We start from the raw sequence: 22,626 nt of genomic DNA on the forward strand, positions 1-22,626 counted from the left end.
CATCTCATGAACCATGTGATAATGACCTGAGCAGATTCAAGAGTCAGAAGCTTAACTGACTGAAACACCCAAGCACCCCTCTGTAATTAAAATTTAAAAGCGTCTTATCACAGGAGAGTTGGGAGGCATTGGAGGGAAAACTCTGATCCTTAAACACCGACCCCCTCCCCCCAAATCTCCTCCTCTGAGCAGTTTCACAACAGGCTCAAGGGCCATACCACGGCCGTGGCCCGAACTCTTATTTTTTTTTTTTTAATTTTTTTTTTTTTAACGTTTATTTATTTTTGAGACAGAGAGAGACAGAGCATGAACAGGGGAGGGTCAGAGAGAGAGGGAGACACAGAATCTGAAACGGGCTCCAGGCTCTGAGCTGTCAGCACAGAGCCCGACGCGGGGCTCGAACTCACGGACCGTGAGATCATGACCTGAGCCGAAGTCGGACGTTTAACCGACTGAGCCACCCAGGCGCCCCCCGAACTCTTATTTTTAACTTCATAGGCAAAGAACACAATTCATGGTTTCTCTCCGCATTCCCCACATTGTCAAGATACAGATATTTCTATATGCTTTGTTCATGTTCTACATTTTCTGTGTCCCTTATTCTCCCATTCTGCTTACATAATTTCACCTACATAATTTGAATAGCCACTATAGTTACTCTACCGTGTAATACACCAGTTTGTTTCACCATTCCTTCTGTGCATGCTTATTATGTGGTTTCAGTTTTTCTGCTTTGTGATATTTCTGCATTGGATATCTTTACATAAACTACTTTGTCCATTTGGGCTATTTATTTATGGCTTATTGCCCAGAATGTATTTACCTAGAAGGCATGGACAGTTTCCTAGCTCTAGTTACATATTGCCGGATGTTCTCCAAAAAGGTTAAACCATTTTGTATCACCATCAGCAGCAAGCGTACCTAGCTCTATTAGTTTGATTTTTTTGATAGCTCGCAGTTGTATAAAAAGCTTACAGCTATTTGACTTTTGAATATCTTTCATGAGTTTGGAGTCTGTGCTCTTTTTCTGTATAAAATAACTTATTGCCTGATTATTATATTTATTAAAATTAATTATTGCCTCATCTAGTGTTAACCATTTATCAAGTAGAAACTGGGTATTTGTATAATTTACGTTTCATGTAGCAAGGATTTCCTATTTGTTTTTCTAGTTTGTTGCTTTCCTTTTGATGTTAATGTGTTTACACATTATGAAAATGTTAAGAATTTTTGTTTATTTGAACACTTATACCTTGTTTCTTTTTTTAAATTTCTTTTTAAAAAATTAATTTATTTTTTTAATCTACATCCAAGTTTGTTAGCATATACTGCAACAATGATTTCAGGAGTAGATTCCTTAATGCCCTTTACCCATTTAGCCCATCCCCCCCTCCCACAACCCCTCCAGTAACCCTCTGTTTGTTCTCCATATTTAAGAATCTCTTATATTTTGTCCTCCTCCCTGTTTTTATATTATTTTTGCTTCCCTTCCCTTGTGTTCATCTGTTCTGTATCTTAAAGTCCTCATATGAGTGAGGTCATGTGATATTTGTCTTTCTCTGACTAGTTTTGCTTAGCATATAATACCCTTCAGTTCCATCCACATAGTTGCAAATGGCAAGATTTCATTCTTTTTGATTGCCAAGTAATACTCCATTGTATATATATATATTTGTGTGTGTGTGTGTGTGTGTGTATATATATATATATATATATATATATATATATATATATCACATCTTCTCTATCCATTCATAAACCAATGGACGTTTGGGCTCTTTCCATACTTTGACTACTGTTGATAGTGCTGCTATAAACATTGGGGTGCATGTGCCCCTTTGAAACAGCACACCTGTATCCCTTGGGTAAATACCTAGTAGTGCAATTGCTGGGTCGTAAGGTAGTTCTATTTTTAATTTTTTGAGGAACCTCCAGACTGTTTTCCAGAGTGGCTGCACCAGCTTGCATTTCCAGCAGCAATGCAAAAGAGATCCTCTTTCTCTGCATCCTCCCCAACATCTGTTGTTGCCTGAGTTGTTAATGTTAGCCATTCTGACAGGTATGAGGTGGCATCTCGTTGTGGTTCTGATTTGTATTTCCCTGATGATCAGTGACGTTGAGCATTTTTTCATGTATCGGTTAGCCATCTGGATGTCTTTGGAGAAGTGTCTATTCGTGTCTTTTTCCATTTCTTCACTGGATTATTTGTTTTTTGGGTGTTGAGTTTTATAAGTTCTCTATAGATTTTGGATACTAACCCTTTATCTGATATATCATTTGCAAATATCTTTTCCCTTTCTGTCGGTTGCCTTTTAGTTTTGCTGATTGTTTCCTTCTCTGTGCAGAAGCTTTTTATTTTGATGAGGTCCCAGTAGTTCATTTTTGCTTTTGTTTCCCTTGCCTCTGGAGACGTGTTGAATAAGAAGTTGCTGTGGCCAAGGTCAAAGAGGTTTTTGCCTGCTTTCTCCTCTAGGATTTTGATGGCTTCCTGTCTTACATTTAGATCTTTCATCCGTTTTGTGTTTATGTTTGTGTATGGTGTAAGAAAGTGGTCCAGGTTCATTCTTCTGCATGTCGCTGTCCAGTTTTCCCAGCACCATTTGCTGAAGAAACTGTCTTTATTCCATTGGATATTCTTTCCTGCTTTGTCAAAGACTAGTTGGCCATATGTTTGTGGATCCATTTCTGGGTTCTCTATATTGTTCCATTGATCTGATTGTCTGTTTTTGTGATTTTTAAAAAAAAATTTTTTTTTCAACGTTTATTTATTTTTGGGACAGAGAGAGACAGAGCATGAACGGGGGAGGGGCAGAGAGAGAGGGAGACACAGAATCGGAAACAGGCTCCAGGCTCTGAGCCATCAGCCCAGAGCCTGACGCGGGGCTCGAACTCCCGGACCGCGAGATCGTGACCTGGCTGAAGTTGGACGCTTAACCGACTGTGCCACCCAGGCGCCCCCAATTTTTTTTTTTTTTTCAACGTTTATCCATCTTTGGGACAGAGAGAGACAGAGCATGAACGGGGGAGGGGCAGAGAGAGAGGGAGACACAGAATCGGAAACAGGCTCCAGGCTTTGAGCCATCAGCCCAGAGCCTGATGCGGGGCTCGAACTCCCGGACTGTGAGATCGTGACCTGGCTGAAGTCGGACGCTTAACCGACTGCGCCACCCAGGCGCCCCTGTGATATTTTTTTTTAACAAATGTTTTAAATGTTTATTTTTGAGAGAGAGACAGAGACAGAGAGAGCAGGGAAGGGGCAGAGAGAGAGGGGGACAGAGGATCTGAAGCGGGCTCTGTGCTGACAGCAGGGAGCCTGATGTGGGGTTTGAACACACAAACCTGAGCTGAAGTCAGACACGTGACCAACTGAGCTACCCAGACACCCTTGTTTCTGATGCTGTTCAAAAGTCATACAAGTTCATCATCAGCTTTCCAATTTCCTTTTCAATCACTTGTAAAATTTCTTTTTCTCATCATTAATTTCTTCTGTCTGCAAATTGTCACTTCAAATTGAGAAAACTAGAATTTGTGGTTTGTTATTAGTCAGCTCGGCTGCCATAACAAATTACCACAGACTGAATGCCTTAAACATCAGAAATTTTATTTTCTCATAATTCTGAAGCTTGGAAGTCCGAGATCAGGAGGCCAGCCTTGTCGAGTTCTGGTGAGGGCCCCCTTCTTGGCTTGCAGACAGCTGCCTTCTCACTGGGCCCTTGTTGGTGGAAAGAGAAAGCCCTGGTCTCTCCTTTCCTTTTTTAAATGTTTATTTACTTTTGAGAGAGAGAGCAGGGGAGGGGCAGAGAGAGGGAGGTAGGATTGGAAACCAGAAACGGGCCCTATGCTGATAGCAGAGAGCCCAGAGAGCCCCATATAGGGCTTGATCTCACAAGGCCTGAGCTGAAGTCAGACGCTTAACCAACTGAGTCACCAGGTGCCTCCTTTTTTCTTGACACTAATCCCATCATGGGGATTCTACCCTCATGATGTCATCTGAACCTAATTACTAAGACCCTACCTCTAAATGCTATCACAATGGGGGTTGTTAAGGCTTCAACATATGAATTTGGGGGTGGGGCTGGGAGACACAAACCTTCAGTCCACAACAAAGTTAAAAAAACACCTACTCTAAAAAAATAATTGAATTGCCAATATTTAATGTTTACTCTTTAAAAGCACATGTGCATGCAGTACAGACTAATTTTGAGATAAAAAAACCCAAACTATAAATAATTATATCATAATTAGAGATTTTATCATATCTTTTAGTTCTGTGGATATAGAACCTACACTTCAGTTATTTTTTTTAAGATAAATTCTCTCTTTTTTTTAATGTTTAATTTTTTTTTTTTCAACGTTTATTTATTTTTGGGACAGAGAGAGACAGAGCATGAACGGGGGAGGGGCAGAGAGAGAGGGAGACACAGAATCGGAAACAGGCTCCAGGCTCTGAGCCATCAGCCCAGAGCCTGACGCGGGGCTCGAACTCCCGGACCGCGAGATCGTGACCTGGCTGAAGTTGGACGCTTAGCTTAACCGACTGCGCCACCCAGGCGCCCCTTTAATGTTTAATTTTGAGAGAGAGAGAGCGGGCAGGGGAGGGGCAGAGAGAGATGGAGACACGGAATCTGAAGCAGGATCCAGGTTCTGAGCTGTCAGCACAGAGCCCAGTGTGGGGCTCAAAATCACAAACTGCGAGGTCATGACCTGAGCCGAAGTCAGATGGTTAACTGACTGAACCACCCAGGCATCCCAAGTTATTATACTTGGAATGGTACATTTTTATTACAATCTAATTTTTATACAAACTTTAAAAGAACTCATTCTGTTTGAAAGATAGTGATTGCCTTAGTTTACTACGAGTTAATCACTAGGAGGTGCTGGTCTTTTTGCAACATCACCTGCTTTTCTCCTGCCTGCCAGATAGCAGTTTGGAGAAGAATCCATTTAGAGCTTACCACCCACCATTCACATAACAGATTCCATGCAGGTCAAAGAGGCAAACAAAGGATATTGAGGAAAACAGATTATAGCATGTTTTTGCCAGTAAAAGTTGTTAATTGGCCATGGGTGTTGATTATATCCTCCAGTGGAGTTTTTATTGTTCTTTGGCTATTTTTTTATTTTTTATTTTTTTAATGTTTATTTATTATTGAGAAACAGAGAGACAGAGCATGAGCAGGGGAAGGGCCGAGAGAGGAGGAGACACAGAATCGGAAGCAGGCTCCAGGCTCTGAGCTCTTAGCACAGAGCCTGATGCAGGGCTTGAATTCACAAACCGGAGATCATGACCTGAGCCAAAGACGGGCTTAACTGACTGAGCCACCCAGGCGCCCCTTTGGCTGTTTTTATGTAGAAGATGAGGACAGTTTTTGCCAGTTAAGAGTGATTACCTGATTTTAACATATCTTTATTTCACTTCCAATGTGAATAAGTTCATATTCTCATGAGAACATCCTCATGTGTATTTTCTGACTTTTTTTGTCTAATATATGCACACTTAATACTGGACTAGGACATCTTACACTATTTGTCTCTGGAGTTAAATTAAAGACTTCAGAGGAACCAGCAATTTAGGGGCTGTTAATTTTGTGCTTTCATGTTTCTTGAGAAGTAGGAGGACATGCCTTTCTATTCTAAATACATCTGTAAAATCCTGATATCGAGCAGGCTTTGGCACGATTTTGATGAACATATTCAGTAAAAGATCTCTGTTTTCCAGGATAGATAAGAAAACCTCTCTCTGTGTGGCTCCCGCCATAGAATTAGACGTATTCTTTGGTTATGGCCAATTTGGGCTCCACCCCCATCTGTACCCTAGGATTTCCACCTCCCTCCTTTGCAGCTGGCACCTCATGGCTGACCAGAGAGGCTGGTGTGCAGATGAGCATAAGGAGAAAGGGGTTCATTAAAGCTCAGTATATAAATCATCCTTAAGCCCCATTCCCTATTCCCACCCCCCCAGTCACATGCAGTAGGGCCTCTTTCCCCTCCCCGCAAATACATTCCTTTTATATTTCTCTTCCTTTGTGCAGACTAACCCTTGACCCTCATTTAAACCCAGTTTCACCCAAAGCAGCACGGGGAATGGGAACATAACATGATATAAGTGGGAATCATAACTTTTCTTCTCTTGGAACCGGAACCCTTTAGGTTTGGCCCTAGGCTTTTTTTTTCCAGGAATGACTAAAAATATGATATATTTCCTTCATTTTGGCTTAGTGCTAAGAGTCTAATGTAGCAAGAAGGATAAGAAAGCATGATAATAGGCCACTGAAAATCTGTGGATTTATCGCCAAGCTGGCTTTCCCCTCTTTGGAGCCTGCCCTTGCCGGTGAAATGTGCAGCATTTTTGCTGACTAGCTTGGTAGCAACTAGTCAACTAGCTAGTTGGTAGCTCAACTAGCAAGGGCTGTTGAGCCCTTGGAATGTAGCTGGTCCATATTTAAAGGTGCCATAAATGTAAAACATACACTGTACAGAAAAGTCTAAAAATGGATGAAATACCTCAATCATTCTAAAATATTGATTACATATTAAAATAATATTTGAGGGTTTGGATACAATAAATGTATTGTTAAAATTAATTACACATGTTTCTTTTTACTGTGGCTAACAGAAATTTTAAAATTACATTTGTGGGTGCACCTGGGTGGCTCAGTCAGTTGAGTGTCTGACTCTTGATTTCGGCTCAGGTCATGATCCAGGGTCGTGGGATTGAGCCCCATATTGGGCTTCATGTTGAGTGTGGAGCCTGCTTAAGATTCTCTTTCTCTCTTTCTCTCTCTCTCTCTCTCTCTCTCTCTCTGTCTCGCTCAGTCAGTTAAGTGTCTGGCTCAGATTATGACCTCATGGTTCATGAGTTCGAGCCCTGCATTGGGCTCTGTGCTGACGACTCAGAGCCTGGAGCTGGCTTTGGATTCTGTGTCCCCCCCCCCCCCCCCCCCACTTCCCTTCCCCTGCTCATGCTCTGTCTCTCTCTCTCTCTCTCTCTCTCTCTCAAAAATAAACATTAAAAAAAATTTTTTTAGACCCTATTTCAATTTGAGTATTTGGAGTGTTTAAATTTGTTATTTATACTCAGTAAAATTTGAAATTTATAATCAATTTATAATTATTATGTACCTAACATAAAAATTATGAAATAAAATTGAAAAGAAAAATGACTCAAAATTCACTAAGAGATGAATTTGCAGATCAAACTAGGAGGTTCCCAAATGTGCTCATTTTCTGCCTCCATTTCCTGGACTCATTTCAGGTTTATATGCGGAGCTAAATCAGAATGGTAAGAAGAAGCCCGTTACATTTTGTACTTGATTTCCACAGTGTAGGCTACATTAGTTTGCTTCAGGCTTTAAGGGAGAGGAAGTCCCAGTTTTATGGCAACTTGAGGGGAAGAAGAGGTTCATGGTGCCTTCTCTTCTAACGTTTAAAAAGAGAAGAAGAAAAGAGAAGAGGAGAAAGTGTGTGTTTCCTGTGCAATCTCTGTGTCATTTCAAAACCTCACTAAGATGGTGCTGGTTTGAGTTGTACAAACGCAAGTGCTGCTCTCAGTCTTCTCCCAGAAGGCAAGCTGACTTGCTATTCCAGAAACTGAGTTTGGTTGGTTTGTCTGCAGGGTGTCTGGTTTCAGCTGGCAGAGGCCATGGAAGGGGGGAAATGCCACATGAGCACTCCTGTCAGGTGGGGGCCTCAGGTGGCACAGAAGGACGCTGAGGCTTGTCCCTAAAGCTTGTGCTGGGCTCTGTAGTTTAACGTTTTTATTCTGCAAAATATTCTAAAGGAAAAGCTTTTTTTCTCTAGCATTCTGGTTACAGGGACAGTTGTGGAGCTGTGACAGGCCCAAGTTCTAGTACAGACTCTGTCCCTAATTAAATATGTCTTTGGACTTCAGTCTCCTCAGCTGTAAAGTGAGAATGATAATGCTGACTACACCGTAGGGATCTTATGAGGACTAAATATGATCATTTAAATGGTTTAGCATAATGCTTGCCACATAGTCCGTACTTCGTACACGCTCACTGTGTTTATTGCCTTAGCTCCTTGTTGAAGACTTGCACGTGAGGAAACCAGTGTGTGAATGAAGATGTTGCAGGAGGGGAGGGGTCCACCCCGGTAAAAGCTGAACCACTTCTTCAGTGTTTCCTTCAACCAGAGGGCTAACGTAGGCTCACACGGGTCATGCAGTCCCTGTGAGAAGGCTGGAGGTCCTGAGGGGTTTGGGTCTTCTGCCCCAGACCACCAGAGTTCAGGACAGTTCTTGAAAATCTGATAACAAGGGCCAATCCTTGGAGTCTCTGACTCTGAAAGCAAGAAGCAGAAGCGAGACCAGAATCAGCCTTGGAGTGCCTGCGTCTAGCGTCGGCCCCCTTGAGTGATCAAGTGATTGAAGGTGCACGGCCCTTCTCCATCAGTTCTCCAGTCCTCCGCCGGCCATGCCTGCTCTCCTCAGGCTGGGAATCAGAACTAGAATGGCCCATCTTAGGGAGGGGCCAAGCTCAGTAAGCGTGCCCATGTCAGTACAGTATCCTTAACATTGAATTTGTGTTACAAGGACTCCTGAGCAGATGCCTGCCTTTAGGAGACAAGGTTCAGCGTGCATACTGCATCTAGAAGGAAGAGCACACTGCTGTCCCAGTCGACTAGACATTTTTGAAAATATTTTTTTATCATTTTCTTTTTGTTTAAGATTTGATTCTTTGTCTTTTTCTCCATTTTATTTATTTTTTTTCTTTTTTTTCAACGTTTTTATTTATTTTTTGGGGGACAGAGAGAGACAGAGCATGAACGGGGGGTGGGGGGCAGAGAGAGAGGGAGACACAGAATCGGAAACAGGCTCCAGGCTCCGAGCCATCAGCCCAGAGCCTGACGCGGGGCTCGAACCCCCGGACCGTGAGATCGTGACCTGGCTGAAGTCGGACGCTTAACCGACTGCGCCACCCAGGCGCCCCGTCTTTTTCTCCATTTTAGATTTACCCTCTAGTTCTTTATTTCCCTACCTGGTAACACCCCGTGTTACCTCCTTACCACCTTCCCTCTCTCCTTTCTCCCCGACGCTCACATCACCAAAAAAAACGTTCATTTCCTGCTGTCTTGTTTATCCTGAATTTGCATTGGGTGTTGATCTGGATAACCTAAGAAGTTGAAGAAAAAGATAACTGGGATTCATCAATGTCTTTTGATAGCATTTATGTGGCTAAATAGCCTTGGGGCCACGGGTATTGATCCTTTTGAAGATAGGGGCTTGCCCAGATCGCTGAAAGATCGAACTTCCCTCTCCACGTATAGTTGTGATTTTTTGTATTGCAGGGAGAAAAGATCAGATACACAGAAAGACTGGAAATTCTTTGAGGTGAGTCAGCTACCTTTTGGGGCTTTTCTCTTTTATATGAAACATGAAGTAGACCAAGAACCAATAGCCATGTGTCAGGCACTTATTTTTAGTGAATATCTTTTCTTCAAAGGATGCTAACAAGCTATATGCCATGTCTTAAATTTTCCTCCTGCAAAGGTGAGTACATGTGTAATTTGCCACCACTTTTCAGGAATGTGCAGAAATTGGGTTATCTGGGTTCGTGTCTGCTTAGCAATGTTCTATAGACAGGTGAGAGTTCCTACCACCATAGCTGTGCACTGTGATTCTTGTCTGTTTTCTGTTGTAGTCCTTTTATACTTTCTGTACGTATGTAGCTTGGATTGTGTTCCGACGTCAACACTTCGCAGAGATTGAGGAAGAAATAGGAAGGCTCTTTCGTACCAGTATGTTCAACATTCCTCGGAGGAAGCGTGAGGAGGAAGAATCAGGAGGGGAAAAGAAACGCATGACTTTTGTACAATTCAGGTATGACATTTTGACTTTCCAAAGCTCGAGAACATTTCTAGAAAACTGGATGATGTAACCTAAATGTTACCTCTTCCCACCCAGGAGAATGATGGCGAAACGCCCAGCAATTAAAAAAGCCATTAACATGCGCTCTCCAGTCATGTCTACTCTGCTGCCATCTCTCAGAGAAAAAGCTCAGAATATCTTTGAGAAAAAGTATCCTCAAGGAGTCGTCAAACTCCCGGCCCCAATGCAAGAGCACATGGAAAGTCTGGACTCTGTGCTCATGCCAAAGTAAGTGGTCCAAGGAGAGAGAAAGGAGAGCCCTGGGTTGTGTGCTAGGTTGGGCTGGGAGGGGCAGGGGTTTAGACGCCATGCCAAGGCCAGAAAGTTGAACGAAGATGAAAGCACCACCTTCCTACCCACCCCCTCCCCTCTGTACCTGCTTCCTTTCCCAGGCAGCTCTTGGTACACCCATCTAGACTAGAAAACATTGCTAGAAAGTTATGCTAGCCTTCAAATAGTTCTCATTTGGAGGAGGGAGTAGCAAACTCCATAAGCTGAGGGTTTTCCATTAGAAGACATATCTCTGGTAAGTGTGAGGAGAACCATTACAAAATCTTACTGTGGGCTGCTTTTGGACCCCTATTTAAAATCACAGTGGTAGTTCGTGGAAACAGGGAAAACTTCTATGTGTGTGTGTAATATGTGCATGTGTGTACGTATGTGTGTAGCTTACGCACAAGCACACAACCACAGCCATACACCTCATTCTTTGACCACACTGCTTCAGCTATACCAATAATTCTTTTCACAGAGTTGGCATCTTGGGGGAGCCTCGATGTCAGTTCAACCCCCATACCCTCCTCCCCCTTGAACCAGAAGAAAACAAAAGAATGTCTGGGATACATTCTTCCCTGATAGAAAGAAATAACATGAGGATCCAGGATACACTGGACTTAGTCACGAGAACATTGTCCTCTCAAACAACATTCCCTAAATAACCTGGTACATTGCAGTTCTGTAATTAAGTCCCTGCATTTGAAGTAAACTACTTCAACTTAATCACTTTATATAGGACTAATATTTATTATTATTACGCTTTTTAAATTGTTCAAATTATTTTGTTAAAAGTTCAACAGTGGACTATTAAAAGAAATTTCAGAAAGCTCTTGAAAAGCTCATTTTCCTATATTTCCTAGTTTGCTTTGTTATTTAGTTACTTCCTTGGCTTCTATGTGACTATTTAGAGTAACGTATTAGAACGTTTAACCAGTGTTCTAGTAGACTAGTGAAGAGACAGTCTGTTTAGGGGGCGCCTGGGTGGCTCAGTTGGTTGAGCATCCGACTTCAACTCATGTCGTGATCTTGCAGTTCGTGAGTTCAAGCCCAACGCTGGGCTTGCTGCTGTCAGCGCAGAGCCTGCTTCGGCTCCTCTGTCTCCCTTTCTCTCTGCCACTCCCCTGCTTGTGCTCTCTCAAAAATAAATAAAACACCTAAAAAAATAAAAGAAACATTCTGTTTGTTTGTTTCTAAGTTCATTTTTACTTTATGAGAGTATCTTTGGTACATTTGAAAATGAAATTTTATAAGGGAAATAAAATGTTTTTAAAATTAAATCTCGATGGCTATGTTATTTTTTGCGTTGAGATATAAAGTACATCTTGCTCATTTCAAACGCTTTTAACATATACGTTTCATTCATTCTTTCGTTTACTCATCTGACAACAAATATGTATTGAGCCTCTGCTCTAGGTGTGCCTGGATGGCTTAGTTGGTTAAGCGTCCAACTTCGGCTTAGGTCATGAACTCACAGTTCATGGATCCGAGCCCTGCGTTGGGCTCTGTGCTGACAGCATAGAGCCTGCTTGGGATTCTCTCTCTCCTTCTCTCTCTGCCCCTCCTCCACTTGCACATGTGCTCTCTCTCGCTCTCTCAAAATAAACATTAAAAAAAAATCCTCCTGTTAGCCTTTAGCTAAAAATGCGTTCATTTCACAGAGAAAACTGGACACCTTCCCCAGATTTAATATCAAGAGCAGAGGCACATCAACTCCAGCCTATGGCTAACGCAGGATGGCTTCAACATACCCTCTGTCTTAATGCTGTTATTCCTTACCATCCAAGTCAATTCTGGTGACGACTCCCATTAAAACTGCAAAGTTTTTTTTTTTTTTCAACGTTTATTTATTTTTGGGACAGAAAGACAGAGCATGAACGGGGGAGGGGCAGAGAGAGAGGGAGGCACAGAATCGGAAACAGGCTCCAGGCTCTGAGCCATCAGCCCAGAGCCCGACGCGGGGCTCGAACTCACGGACCGCAAGATCGTGACCTGGCTGAAGTCGGACGCTTAACCGACTGCGCCACCCAGGCACCCCAAAACTGCAAAGTTTTTATCAAAATCGCAGGCTATGAACTAACTTCTGTTGGACTTTTACGTAGAGAATTTGGTTATAATACACTCCGTCTTGACAAGTTTCTATCTAGAATATGTTGACATGGTTTTATTTTTGATTTTTATTTTTTTATATTTAAAAATGTTTAAAAATTTTTTAATGTTTATTTTTGAGAGAGAGACAGACACAGAGATACAGACAGAGTGTGAGCAGGGGAGGAGAAGAGAGAGGGAGACACAGAATCCAAAGCAGGCTCAAGGCTCTGAGCTGTCAGCACAGAGGCTGACACGAGGCTCGAACTCATGAACCGGCAGATCATGACCTGAGCTGAAGTCAGACACTTAACCGACTGAGCCACCCACGTGCCCCTAGTTTTTGATATTTTAAAATAAAACCTGGGAATTATGAGACTTTTATAACTATCTTTCCTAGGGTGTTAGGCTTTTCTCTACCTCCCTTCTGAACGAGGCTTTGGTGTACATCATTTATCAATTCCTTCATTTGTTTACTCATTTTTTCATTCCATAGTTGGTATATCCCCACTCTGTGCTGGGTACCATGTTTGGTGCTAGGAATTCAGTGTGGAAAAAATATAGCCAGCTCTGACTTGGAACCAACAAGTCTTGGGGAGAGACAGACGGGAAACATACTCAGATATTGAACTAATCAAGTAGGGATGAATACCGCACAAGAGAAAAAGAATGCCAAGAGTGTGTAACCAGAGACTTGCTGGTATGTGAGAAATGGGCAGGGGAAGGAGAAGTCATCCCTGAGGAAGTAAGACTCGAAGGCACACGGGATCAGAGCAGTGGGAAGCGAGGAGGGGAGTACTCCTAACTGTATTAGTTACCTATTGCTGTGAAACAAATTACCCCAAAACATAGTGGCTTAAAAGAGTAACATTTATTGTCTCACAGTTTCTGTGGATCAGGGATCTGGGTTTTTCATATGACCTCTCTTATGTTGAGACATGTTCCCTCTAGACCTACTTTGCAGAGGGCTTTTTTCATGAATGGATGCTGTACTTTGTCAAATGCTTTTTCTGTGTCTATTGAAATTATCATATGGTTTTTATTCTTTCTCTATTATTGATGTGCTGTATCACATCGACTGATTTTTGAGTATTGAACCACCTTTGCAACCCAGGAATAAATATCATTTGATTGTGATAAGTGAGTTTTTAAATGTATTGTTGGATTTGGTTTGCTACTATTTTGTTGAGGATTTACGCATCTATGTTCATTATAGATATTGGCCTGTAGTTTCTCTCTCTCTCTCTCTCTCTCTCTCTCTCTCTCTCTCTCTCTCTCTTTTGTGGTATCTTTATCTGATTTTGATATCAGGGTAATGCTGGCCTCATAAAATGAATTTGGAAGTTTTCCTTTTTCTATTTTTTGGAATACTTTGAGAAGAATAGGTATTAACTCTTCTTTAAACGTTTGGTAGAATTTGCCTTTGAAGCCATCTGGTCCTGGACTTTTGTTTGTTGGGAGATTGTTGAATACTGCTTCAATTTCTTTGCTGGTAATAAGACTGTTCAAATTTTCTATTTTGTCCTGTTTCAGTTTTGGTAGGTTGTACGTTTCTAGGAATTTATCCATTTCTTCTCGGTTGTCCAATTTGTTGGCATATAGTTTTTCATAATATTCTCTTGTAATTGTTTGTATTTCTGTGGTGTTGGTTGTTATTTCTCCTCTATTTTGTGATTTTATTTATTTGTGATTTTTCTTTTTTTCTTGATAAGCCTGACCAGAAGTTTATCAATTTTAATGACCTTTTTTCAAAGAACCAGTTCCTGGTTTCATTGATCTATTTTATTGTTTGTTTGTTTTAGTTTCTATATCATTTATTTCTGCTCTAATCTTTATTATTTCCTTCCTTTGCTTGTTTTAAGTTTTGTTTGTTCTTTTTATAGCTCCTCTAGGTGTAAGGTTAGGTTGTTTATTTGAAATTTTTCTAGCTTCTTGAGATAAGCCTGTATTGCTATAAAGTCTATTGGAAACACTTTTGCTGTATCCCAAACGTTTTGAAACATTGTGTTTTCATTTTCATTTGTTTCCATGTACTTTTTAATTTCTTTTTTATCTCTTGGTTTACTCATTCATTGTTTAGTAGCATGCTATTTATGTCTATGTATTTGTGGTCTTTCCAGATTTTTTCTTGTGGTTGACTTCTAGTTTCATAGTGTTGTAGTCAGAAAAGATACATGGTATGACTTTGATCTTTTTTAATTTGTTGAGGCTTGTTTTGTGGCCTAATATGTGATCTGTTCTGGAGAATGTTCCATGTGCACTTGAAAAGAATGTGTACTCTGCTGTTTTAGGATGGAATGTTCTGAATATGTCTGTTAAATCCATCTGATTCAGTGTGTCATTCAAAGCCATTTTTTCCAGGGCACCTGGGTGGCTCAGTCAGTTAAGCATCTGACTCCTGGTTTCAGTTCAGGTCATGATTTCTTAGTTCATGGGTTTGAGCCCCATGTCGGGCTCCACACTGACAATGCAGAGCTTACTCATGATTCTCTTTCTGTCCCTCTCTCTCTGCCTCTCCCCTGCTCTCTCTCTCTCTCTTTAAAAATAAAAAAAAAACTTGGGGCGCCTGGGTGGCGCAGTCGGTTAAGCGTCCGACTTCAGCCAGGTCACGATCTCGTGCTCTGTGAGTTCGAGCCCCGCGTCAGGCTCTGGGCTGATGGCTCGGAGCCTGGAGCCGGTTTCCGATTCTGTGTCTCCCTCTCTCTCTGCCCCTCCCCCGTTCATGCTCTGTCTCTCTCTGTCCCAAAAATAAATAAACGTTGAAAAAAAAAATTAAAAAAATAAAAAATAAAAAAAACTTTGAAAAAAAAAAAAGAAAACAAAGCCATTATTTCCTTGTTGATTTTGTTTAAATGGTTTGTCCATTGATGTAAGTGGGGTGTTAAAATCCCCTACTACGGTTGTATTATCGATTAGTTTCTTTATGTTTTTTTTTAAAGTTTATTTATTTTGAGAGAGGGAGAGCACATGTGCTTTCACGAGGAGCAGAGAGAAAGGGAGAAGATTGAATCCCAAGCAGATCTCTGTTGAATAAATATTTATAATTGTTACATCTTCTTGTTGGATTGTCCCCCTTATTAGATAGTGTCCTTCTATGACTCTTGTTATAGTCTTCGTTTTAAAGTCTACTTTGTCCAATATAAGTATTGGTACTCTGGCTTTCTTTTGACATCCATTTGCATGATAAATGTTTCTCCACCCTCTCACTTTCAATCTGCAGGTGTCCTTAGGTCTAAAATTAGTCTTTTGTAGGCAGCAAATAGATGGGTCTTGTGTTTTATCCATTCTGTTGCCCTATGTTTCTTTATTGGAGCATTTAGTCCATTTACATTCAAAGTAATTATCAATAGATATGTATTTATTGCTATTTTATTACTTTCTGAAGATTTTCTCTGACCCTCTCTTGTCTTCTTTCATGGTTTGCTGGTTTTCTTTAATGATATATTTTATTTTCTTTCTCTTTATTCTTTGCATATTTATTAGTGGTTTTTGATTTGTGGTTACCATTAGGTTTGTTTATAACTTCCTCTGCACGTAGCAGCCTATATTATTAATTTGATGGTCATTTAAGGTTGAGCCCATTCTTTACTCCTCTCCCACATTTTAGGTATATAGTGTCATATTTTATATTCTTTTATTTTGTGAGTTCCTTGAATGATTTTTTAAATAGAATATTCATTTTTACTGCTTTTGTGTTTCCGACCTTCAAACTGACATTTTTGGTCTTTCCTTTCCACTCAAAAAGTCCCCTTTAGTTTTTCTTGCAGGGCTGGTTTAATGGTCATAAACTCCTTTAGTTTTTGTTTGTCTGGGAAACCATCTCTCCTTTTATTCTAAATGATAGCCTTGCTGGATAGAGTGTTGTTGTTGTTTTTTTAATTTTTTTTTTAATGTTTGTTTATTTTTGAGAGAGCCAGAGCATGAGCCAGGGAGGGGCAGAGAGAGAGGGAGACACAGAATCTGAAGCAGGCTCCAGGTTCTGAGTGGTCAGCATAGAGCCTGACCTGGGGCTTGAACCCACGAACTGTGAGATCATGACCTGAGCCGAAGTCGGATGCTTAACCAACTGAGCCACCCAAGCGTGCATGTATAGAGTATTCTTAGCTGCAGGTTTTTCCCATTCATCACTTTGAATATATCATGCCTCCTTTCTGGCTTGGAAAGTTTCTGCTGAAAAATCTGCTGACAGCTTTATGGGGTTTTCTTTGTATATAACTGTCTTTATCTTGCTGCTTTTAATATTTTTTTTAAAGTTTATTTATTGTGAGAGAGAGACAGAAAGAGCATGAGAGTAGGGGAGGGACAGAGGGAGAGAGAGAAAATCTCAAGCAGGCTCTGTGTTGTCAGTGCAGAGCCTTACATGGAGCTCAATCCCGCAAATCATGAGATCATGACCCGAGCTAAAACCAAGAGACAGACACTTAACTGACTGAGCCACCCAGGTGCCCCAATATTTTTTCCTTATCACTATATTTTGCCATTTTAATTATAATCTGTCTTGACATGGATCTGCTTTTATTGATTTTGTTGGGAGTTCTGTGTGCTTCCTGGATCTGGATATCTGTTTCCTTTCTCAGATTAAGGAAGTTTTCAGGTATTACTTCTTCAAATAAATTCTCTGTCCCCTTTTCTCTGTCTTCTCCTTCTGGGACTCCTATAATACAAATGTTATTACATTTGATGGAGTCACCGGGTTTCCTAAGTCTATTCTTGTTTTGCATAATTCTTTTTTCGGTCTTTTGTTCAGCTTGATTACTTTCCATTACTGTCTTTGGGGTCACTAATTCATTCCTCTGCTTCTTCTAGCCTGCTGTTCGTTCCATCAAGCATATTCTCAAATAATCAAATTTTTAAAAGGGCAAAGAATATGAACAGGTATTATTCCAAGGAGGACATGAAATTGGCCATAAGCACATGAAAAAATGCTGAATGTTATTAGTCATTATGGAAATGCAAATCAAAATCACAATGAGATACCATTTCGTACCCACTGGGATGGCTATAAGCAAAAAGCCAGACAAAAACAAGTGTTGATGAGGATCTGGAATAATTAGAACCTTCACAACATTGCTGGTGGGGATGTAAAATGATGCAGCCACTTTGGAAAAAGGTTGTCTGTTCCTCAAAAAGTTAAGTATAGAATCACCTTATGACCTAGCAATTCTACTCTTAGACATATACCCAAGAGAATTGAAAACAGATGTTTCATAAACACATGTACACAAATGTTCATAGAAATACCATTCATAATAGATTTAAAAAACTGGAACAACCCACATGTCTAACAATTGATGAATGGGTAAACAATATGTGGTATATCCATACAATGGAATATTATGCAGCCATAAAGAATGAAGCACTAATTCATGCTACAATGTGAATAAAGCTTAAAAACATCATGCTGTATGAAAGACGCCAGACACAAAAAGCCACATATCCTGTGATTCCAATGGTGTGAAATGTCTAGAATAGGGCAATCCATAAAGACAAGGTAGATTAGTGGTTGCCAGAGGCTGAGGGGAGGAGGGAATGGTGAGTGACTGCTAACAGGCAGGATTTGATTTGGGGCTGATAAAAATGTGCATTAGATAGTGTTAATGGTTATACATGATGAATATACTATCCCTGAATTGTACACTTTAAACGAGTGAATTTTATAGTAAGTGACTTATATCTCAATTTAAAGAAAAGAAGGAAATTATGAGAAACTGCCACATGATGACTAAATGTAATGTAATATAGGGGCGCCTGGGTGGCTCAGTCGGTTAAACGTCCGGCTTCAGCTCAGGTGATGATCTCATGGTCTGTGAGTTCAAGCCCCGCATTGGGCTCTGTGCTGACAGCTCAGAGCCTGGAGCCTGCTTCACATTCTGTGTCTCCCTCTCTCTGCCCTTCCCCCACTCATGCACACGCGTGCTCTCTCTCTCTCTCTCTCTCTCTCTCTGTCAAAAATTAATAAACATTAAAAAAATTTAAATGTAATATTTTGGAAAGAATCCTGAAATAGAAAAAGGACATTAGGAAGAGATTAAGGAAATCTTAATAAGGTGTGGATTGTAGTTAATAGTAATGTATCACTATTGGTTCATTAATTGTGGCAAATATACCATACTAATGTAAGATGTTAATAATAGGGGAAACCGGGTGTAAGGTATACAGGAATTCTCTATGTTATCTTTGCAATTTTTCTTTAAATTTAAAATTGTCCTAAAATAAGAATTCGATTTAAAAAATGTTCGGCAGATACCTCTGTAGGATTCTGATACGTGGGCACAGAGATGAACAACATGCTGTCCTCTATGCAAGTTGCTCTCTGGGCATCAGGGGAAAGATAAGACAAATACAGGTTCAAAAAGGAGACTGGATGTCAAATCAAGAAAAACAGTGCACTAGAGCTTAAGGGAGAGAGCCCATCAGGTGGAGGCAGTGAGAGGTGGGCACGGAGGTGGGTCTTGAAGACATAAGGGGTCTGGATAGGCAGACGGGTGGAGCGTAGCAGGGAATGCTTCCAGGGGTTCTCACGGCACTCAGACCTGGAAACTGCGGGGCCATGAGGCCTCGTGTTGTTGAGCTGGACCACAGGGTTGGTTCAGGAATAGTGAGGACTTCTCTGTTACACAGGAAGATGAGGTCTTGTTGCTTAGCCTTCTGCTGGTGACTGCAGAATTCTTTTCTGTTTGGTCTTTGTTTTAAAGCTGCCTGCTCCAGGGATCTAGAGCATCTGAAACATCACTATTGCAGGATTCAGCCTGCCCAACCCTATCATCCTATTTTGGACTTCGTTTATGGCATTCTGATCGCCCAGCTGATTTTTATGCAAAGTAAGAAAAATAAATTTGACTCCTCCGGGGCCATTTTCATTCACCCCTCCTGCCTCTGAACAAGTTTCAGGTTGCAGAAAGCAAGCAGTTTCAGGGAACCGAGAGCACAGGGTGAACTGTCCCCTGTTGTATTTGCAGATCGTCTCCAGAGCAGTCTGTGTCTTGCAGCAGGCTCATGTTGTTGTCTCTGAGTTTGGGCACACGCTGGTGGCTTTCTCTCTGGGGGTGACACCTGAGGCAGTCCAGGTGAGCTGTGCCAAGGGCCTCAGTGTCCAAGACCTCTTCCTTTGCACCCTGGCCTTCCTCCTCCTCCTTGTACAGAAGCATTTGTTCTCATTTCCTTTACTTCTCCTGCCTCTAACCCAGCTGCCTAAGCCGAGCAAAGAGAGAATGCCCTGGGCCTCGGGCCTCGGCCCTCACCCTGAGAAGTCAGGCTACACTGAAACCTGGCACAAGAGTGGCCACCCGAGCCTAGGACCTTGAGGGGGCTCACCTCTCCTGCCTTCACTGGCCAGCGTCAGAACACTGGAGCTATTTAAAATCAAAATTTTAGCTATTTTAAATCAAAATCTATTTGTGGATGCCCCATATCAGTCCATACTTCTTAGAATTGCTTTGTAATGACATCAGCCCTCCTCCCCCTAATGTACACAAGTGAACCTTGTTTGGTGTAAAACAAAAGCCCTTAGAAACACAAAGAAACACAAAACCTTAGAAAAGCACAGAGAGGAGGAAAAAAAAAAAACGTTATCGCCAATGTTTCGTGAATCCGCTTCCAGTCATCCGTGTGCACACACGCACAGACAAAAACCGGGTCGTGTCGTGTGCTGTTGTCCTCACCCCGCCTTCTTCCCGTGGTAATGCATGGTGCACATTCTCCTACAGCAGCCAATACTCAGCTGAAATATTTTTTTAAAATGTTTATTTCAAGACAGCATGAGCAGGGTAGGGGCAGAGAGAGGGAGAGAAAGAATCCCAAGAAGGCTGCGTGCCCAGTGCAGAGCCTGATGCAGAGTTCAACCCCATGACCATGAGATCATGACCTGAGCCGAAATCAAGAGTTGGACGCTTGACTGACTGAGCCAGCCAGGTGCCCCTAAAATATGATTTTCATTGCCCTGTAGTAGTCTGTGGTATGAATCTGTCATTGTATCCTTGCCCAATCCCTTATGTTATTTTATACGTACTTTATCACTCAAACTGATGGTGGTTTTCTCAGGATAAAGCCCAGCAATGATATTGCTGCATCAAAGAGCACACTTATCCTCCAGACCTTATTATTACCCAATCTCCTCCCAGAAGGCTGGTCCCAAAGCACACGACCTCCATCTCTGTGTGAGAATCCTTACTGGGGCATTATCATTTCTTTGAATCATTGCGAATTCTGTGGCAGCGAAAGATAGATTTGTATGTTCATTCTAGTTTATACTTCCAAATAAGAGTAGGGTGAATACCTCTTCACATCGCATCTCCTTTCCTGATTTATCACAGGAATCATAATATAAGAAATGCCTGTTTCTTGGAGTAAATGCATTTCCCAGCCCAAGGTACTATATTAAAGTATTACAGATAATAAAAGTAACAGCGCCTTGTCATAAATTCTGGGTGAAGGCCAATGGTCTCTCGGTGTTTCTTCTTAATTGATAAAATTCAGTTGTCTGTCTTTTAGCTCAGAATCTTAAAATGCTTTCCAGATCCCAGGTAAACTTGTTAAAACACTTTTTAGGTACTTGTTTGTAGGAGTTCTAATCTGCCTCAGCAACTCCTGACCCTCCAGCCTCATCTCCAGTCTGGGAGTGATGAGAGCAAACCAGTCTGAACTCAGGTACCTGGTTATTTACCTAACTCATACACTTTGCTTATTTTTTATTATTGGACTCTATTTTGATCTTTGTATTATTGATTTGTCATTCTTTGAAGAAATTGCAAATGGCCCTATGAAGAAACCAGGTTACAGAAAAGCTGAATATAGTGAGATCCCATGTGTCTAAAACACACATATATTTATAGAAAGTCTGGAAGGAAATAACTAAATTATTAACAATTCTGCCTGAGAAGTAGGATTGTGAGTGATTTTTCTTTTCTTTTTTTTTTTAAGTTTATTTATTTATTTTGAGAGAGACAGAGTGCCAGTGAGGGAGGAGAAGAGAGAGAGGGAGGCAGAGAAGCCCAGGCAGGGCTCCACACTGTCAGCATGGAGCCCGATGCAGGGCCCAAACCCGTGAAACCATCGAGATCATGACTTGAGCTGAAACCAAGAGTCGGACGCTTAACTGACAGAGCCACCCAGGGTCCCCATGAATGATTTTTCTTTAAACATTTTTGCTTACGTGTACTTTCTATTTTTTCACAATAGATTAAAAAATAGCGTCCCCAATTTCTTGCATAGTGGTGACATCTAACACCCACCCCCATCGGGCAGCACATAGAGACATCAAAAGACGTCAAAAGATGAGCAAACGATGTGAGTAGGTAATTAGCCATAGAAGAAGCACAAATGGCCAATATGAAGAGGTATTTGTTCTCACTACTCGTTGGATGTCTAGATTAGAACATATGATTCCATTTTCACCTATAGAATTAGCAAAGATTTCAAGAAATGACAATGTCTAATGTTGGCAGGAGGCTGGAGAAGTAGGCATTCTCACACACTGATGGGGAATATACTCTGGAAATCAATTTGGCAGGAGCATATTACTTTTTGAACATGTCTGTGTACTTGTATATGCATTTAGGGCTGATTCAAATGTCAGGTTCCTTCATGTCAATCTGTGGTGATTTGAGACTTAATGAGGGATGGAGCTATATCATTTCATCCAGCCTTGTGACCAGAAAGATACTTCAGAAGTGCTTTGGAGGGTGATTATGATATTGATAAATAGTTTAGCACCCTGAATGTACAAGCAGTCGTCAGTCATTGACGGAAAGCCTCCTCAGCAGTCAGTGCCTTGCTAGATCTATGAGGGATTCAAGAAGAATAAGGTGGGGTTCCTGTTCTCACAGCTGAACTCCAGAGTCAGGACAAAGCTCAGTCCAAAATGGCAAGTGTGGTGGTAAGCTCGATTGTGAAGTAGAAACTTAAGGGCTCAGCAATCCGCCAGCTCATAATCATCCTTGCAGAAATAGCGCGGACCCTGGGGAGGAGGAGCTCCTGTTTCATTTTCCCTGCTCACTCCATATTCCTCCCGCACTGATGCTTTGGTGAACACTTACCACGCAGCATGGCGGGTGCATCTGAGTTTGCCTTGTTTCCCTGGCAGGCAGTGAACTCTTTCAAGTGTAGCCCAGGGCAACCCAGATAGTTGATGAGGGAAAGTTTCTGTGTCGAAATATTCCAGGTGATAAATGAAGAAGGAACGATAGTGTTAGAATCTTACTATCTTGCAAAACGTCTGTGGAATAGTGGGTTTAGGCACTATTGCCGGTGGTGGTTAACATTGTGAAGGACATCTAGTCATCAAGTGCCGCCAATGGGAATATGAAACACTACCTATGAAACGTTCTTGCATGGGTGCCTGGGTGGCTCAGTTGGTTAAGCGTCCCACTTCAGCTCAGGTC

General features: G+C 41.4%; 1 protein-coding gene across 2 annotated transcripts in view; it reads left to right on the top strand.

Annotated features, from left to right (window-relative positions):
- PPP1R36 (protein phosphatase 1 regulatory subunit 36) overlaps nucleotides 1–19,111 on the top strand; it is a 39,550-nt gene extending 20,439 nt beyond the window's left edge. Inside the window, exons 8-11 of one of the 2 annotated variants that reach the window (XM_043556349.1) lie at nucleotides 9,307–9,349; nucleotides 9,660–9,838; nucleotides 9,923–10,114; nucleotides 18,943–19,111. In XM_043556349.1, the coding sequence (XP_043412284.1) occupies nucleotides 9,307–9,349; nucleotides 9,660–9,838; nucleotides 9,923–10,114; nucleotides 18,943–19,072 (544 nt within the window). In that variant the 3' untranslated portion in view covers nucleotides 19,073–19,111. Of the gene's footprint in view, nucleotides 1–9,306; nucleotides 9,350–9,659; nucleotides 9,839–9,922; nucleotides 10,115–10,637; nucleotides 10,994–18,942 lie in introns of those variants that run through there. The other variant, XM_043556348.1, reaches the window with a different exon arrangement.
- Nucleotides 19,112–22,626: the final 3,515 nt, after the last annotated feature.

The sequence above is a fragment of the Prionailurus bengalensis genome, chromosome B3 (genome assembly GCF_016509475.1).
Source record: "Prionailurus bengalensis isolate Pbe53 chromosome B3, Fcat_Pben_1.1_paternal_pri, whole genome shotgun sequence".
NCBI lineage: Eukaryota > Metazoa > Chordata > Mammalia > Carnivora > Felidae > Prionailurus > Prionailurus bengalensis.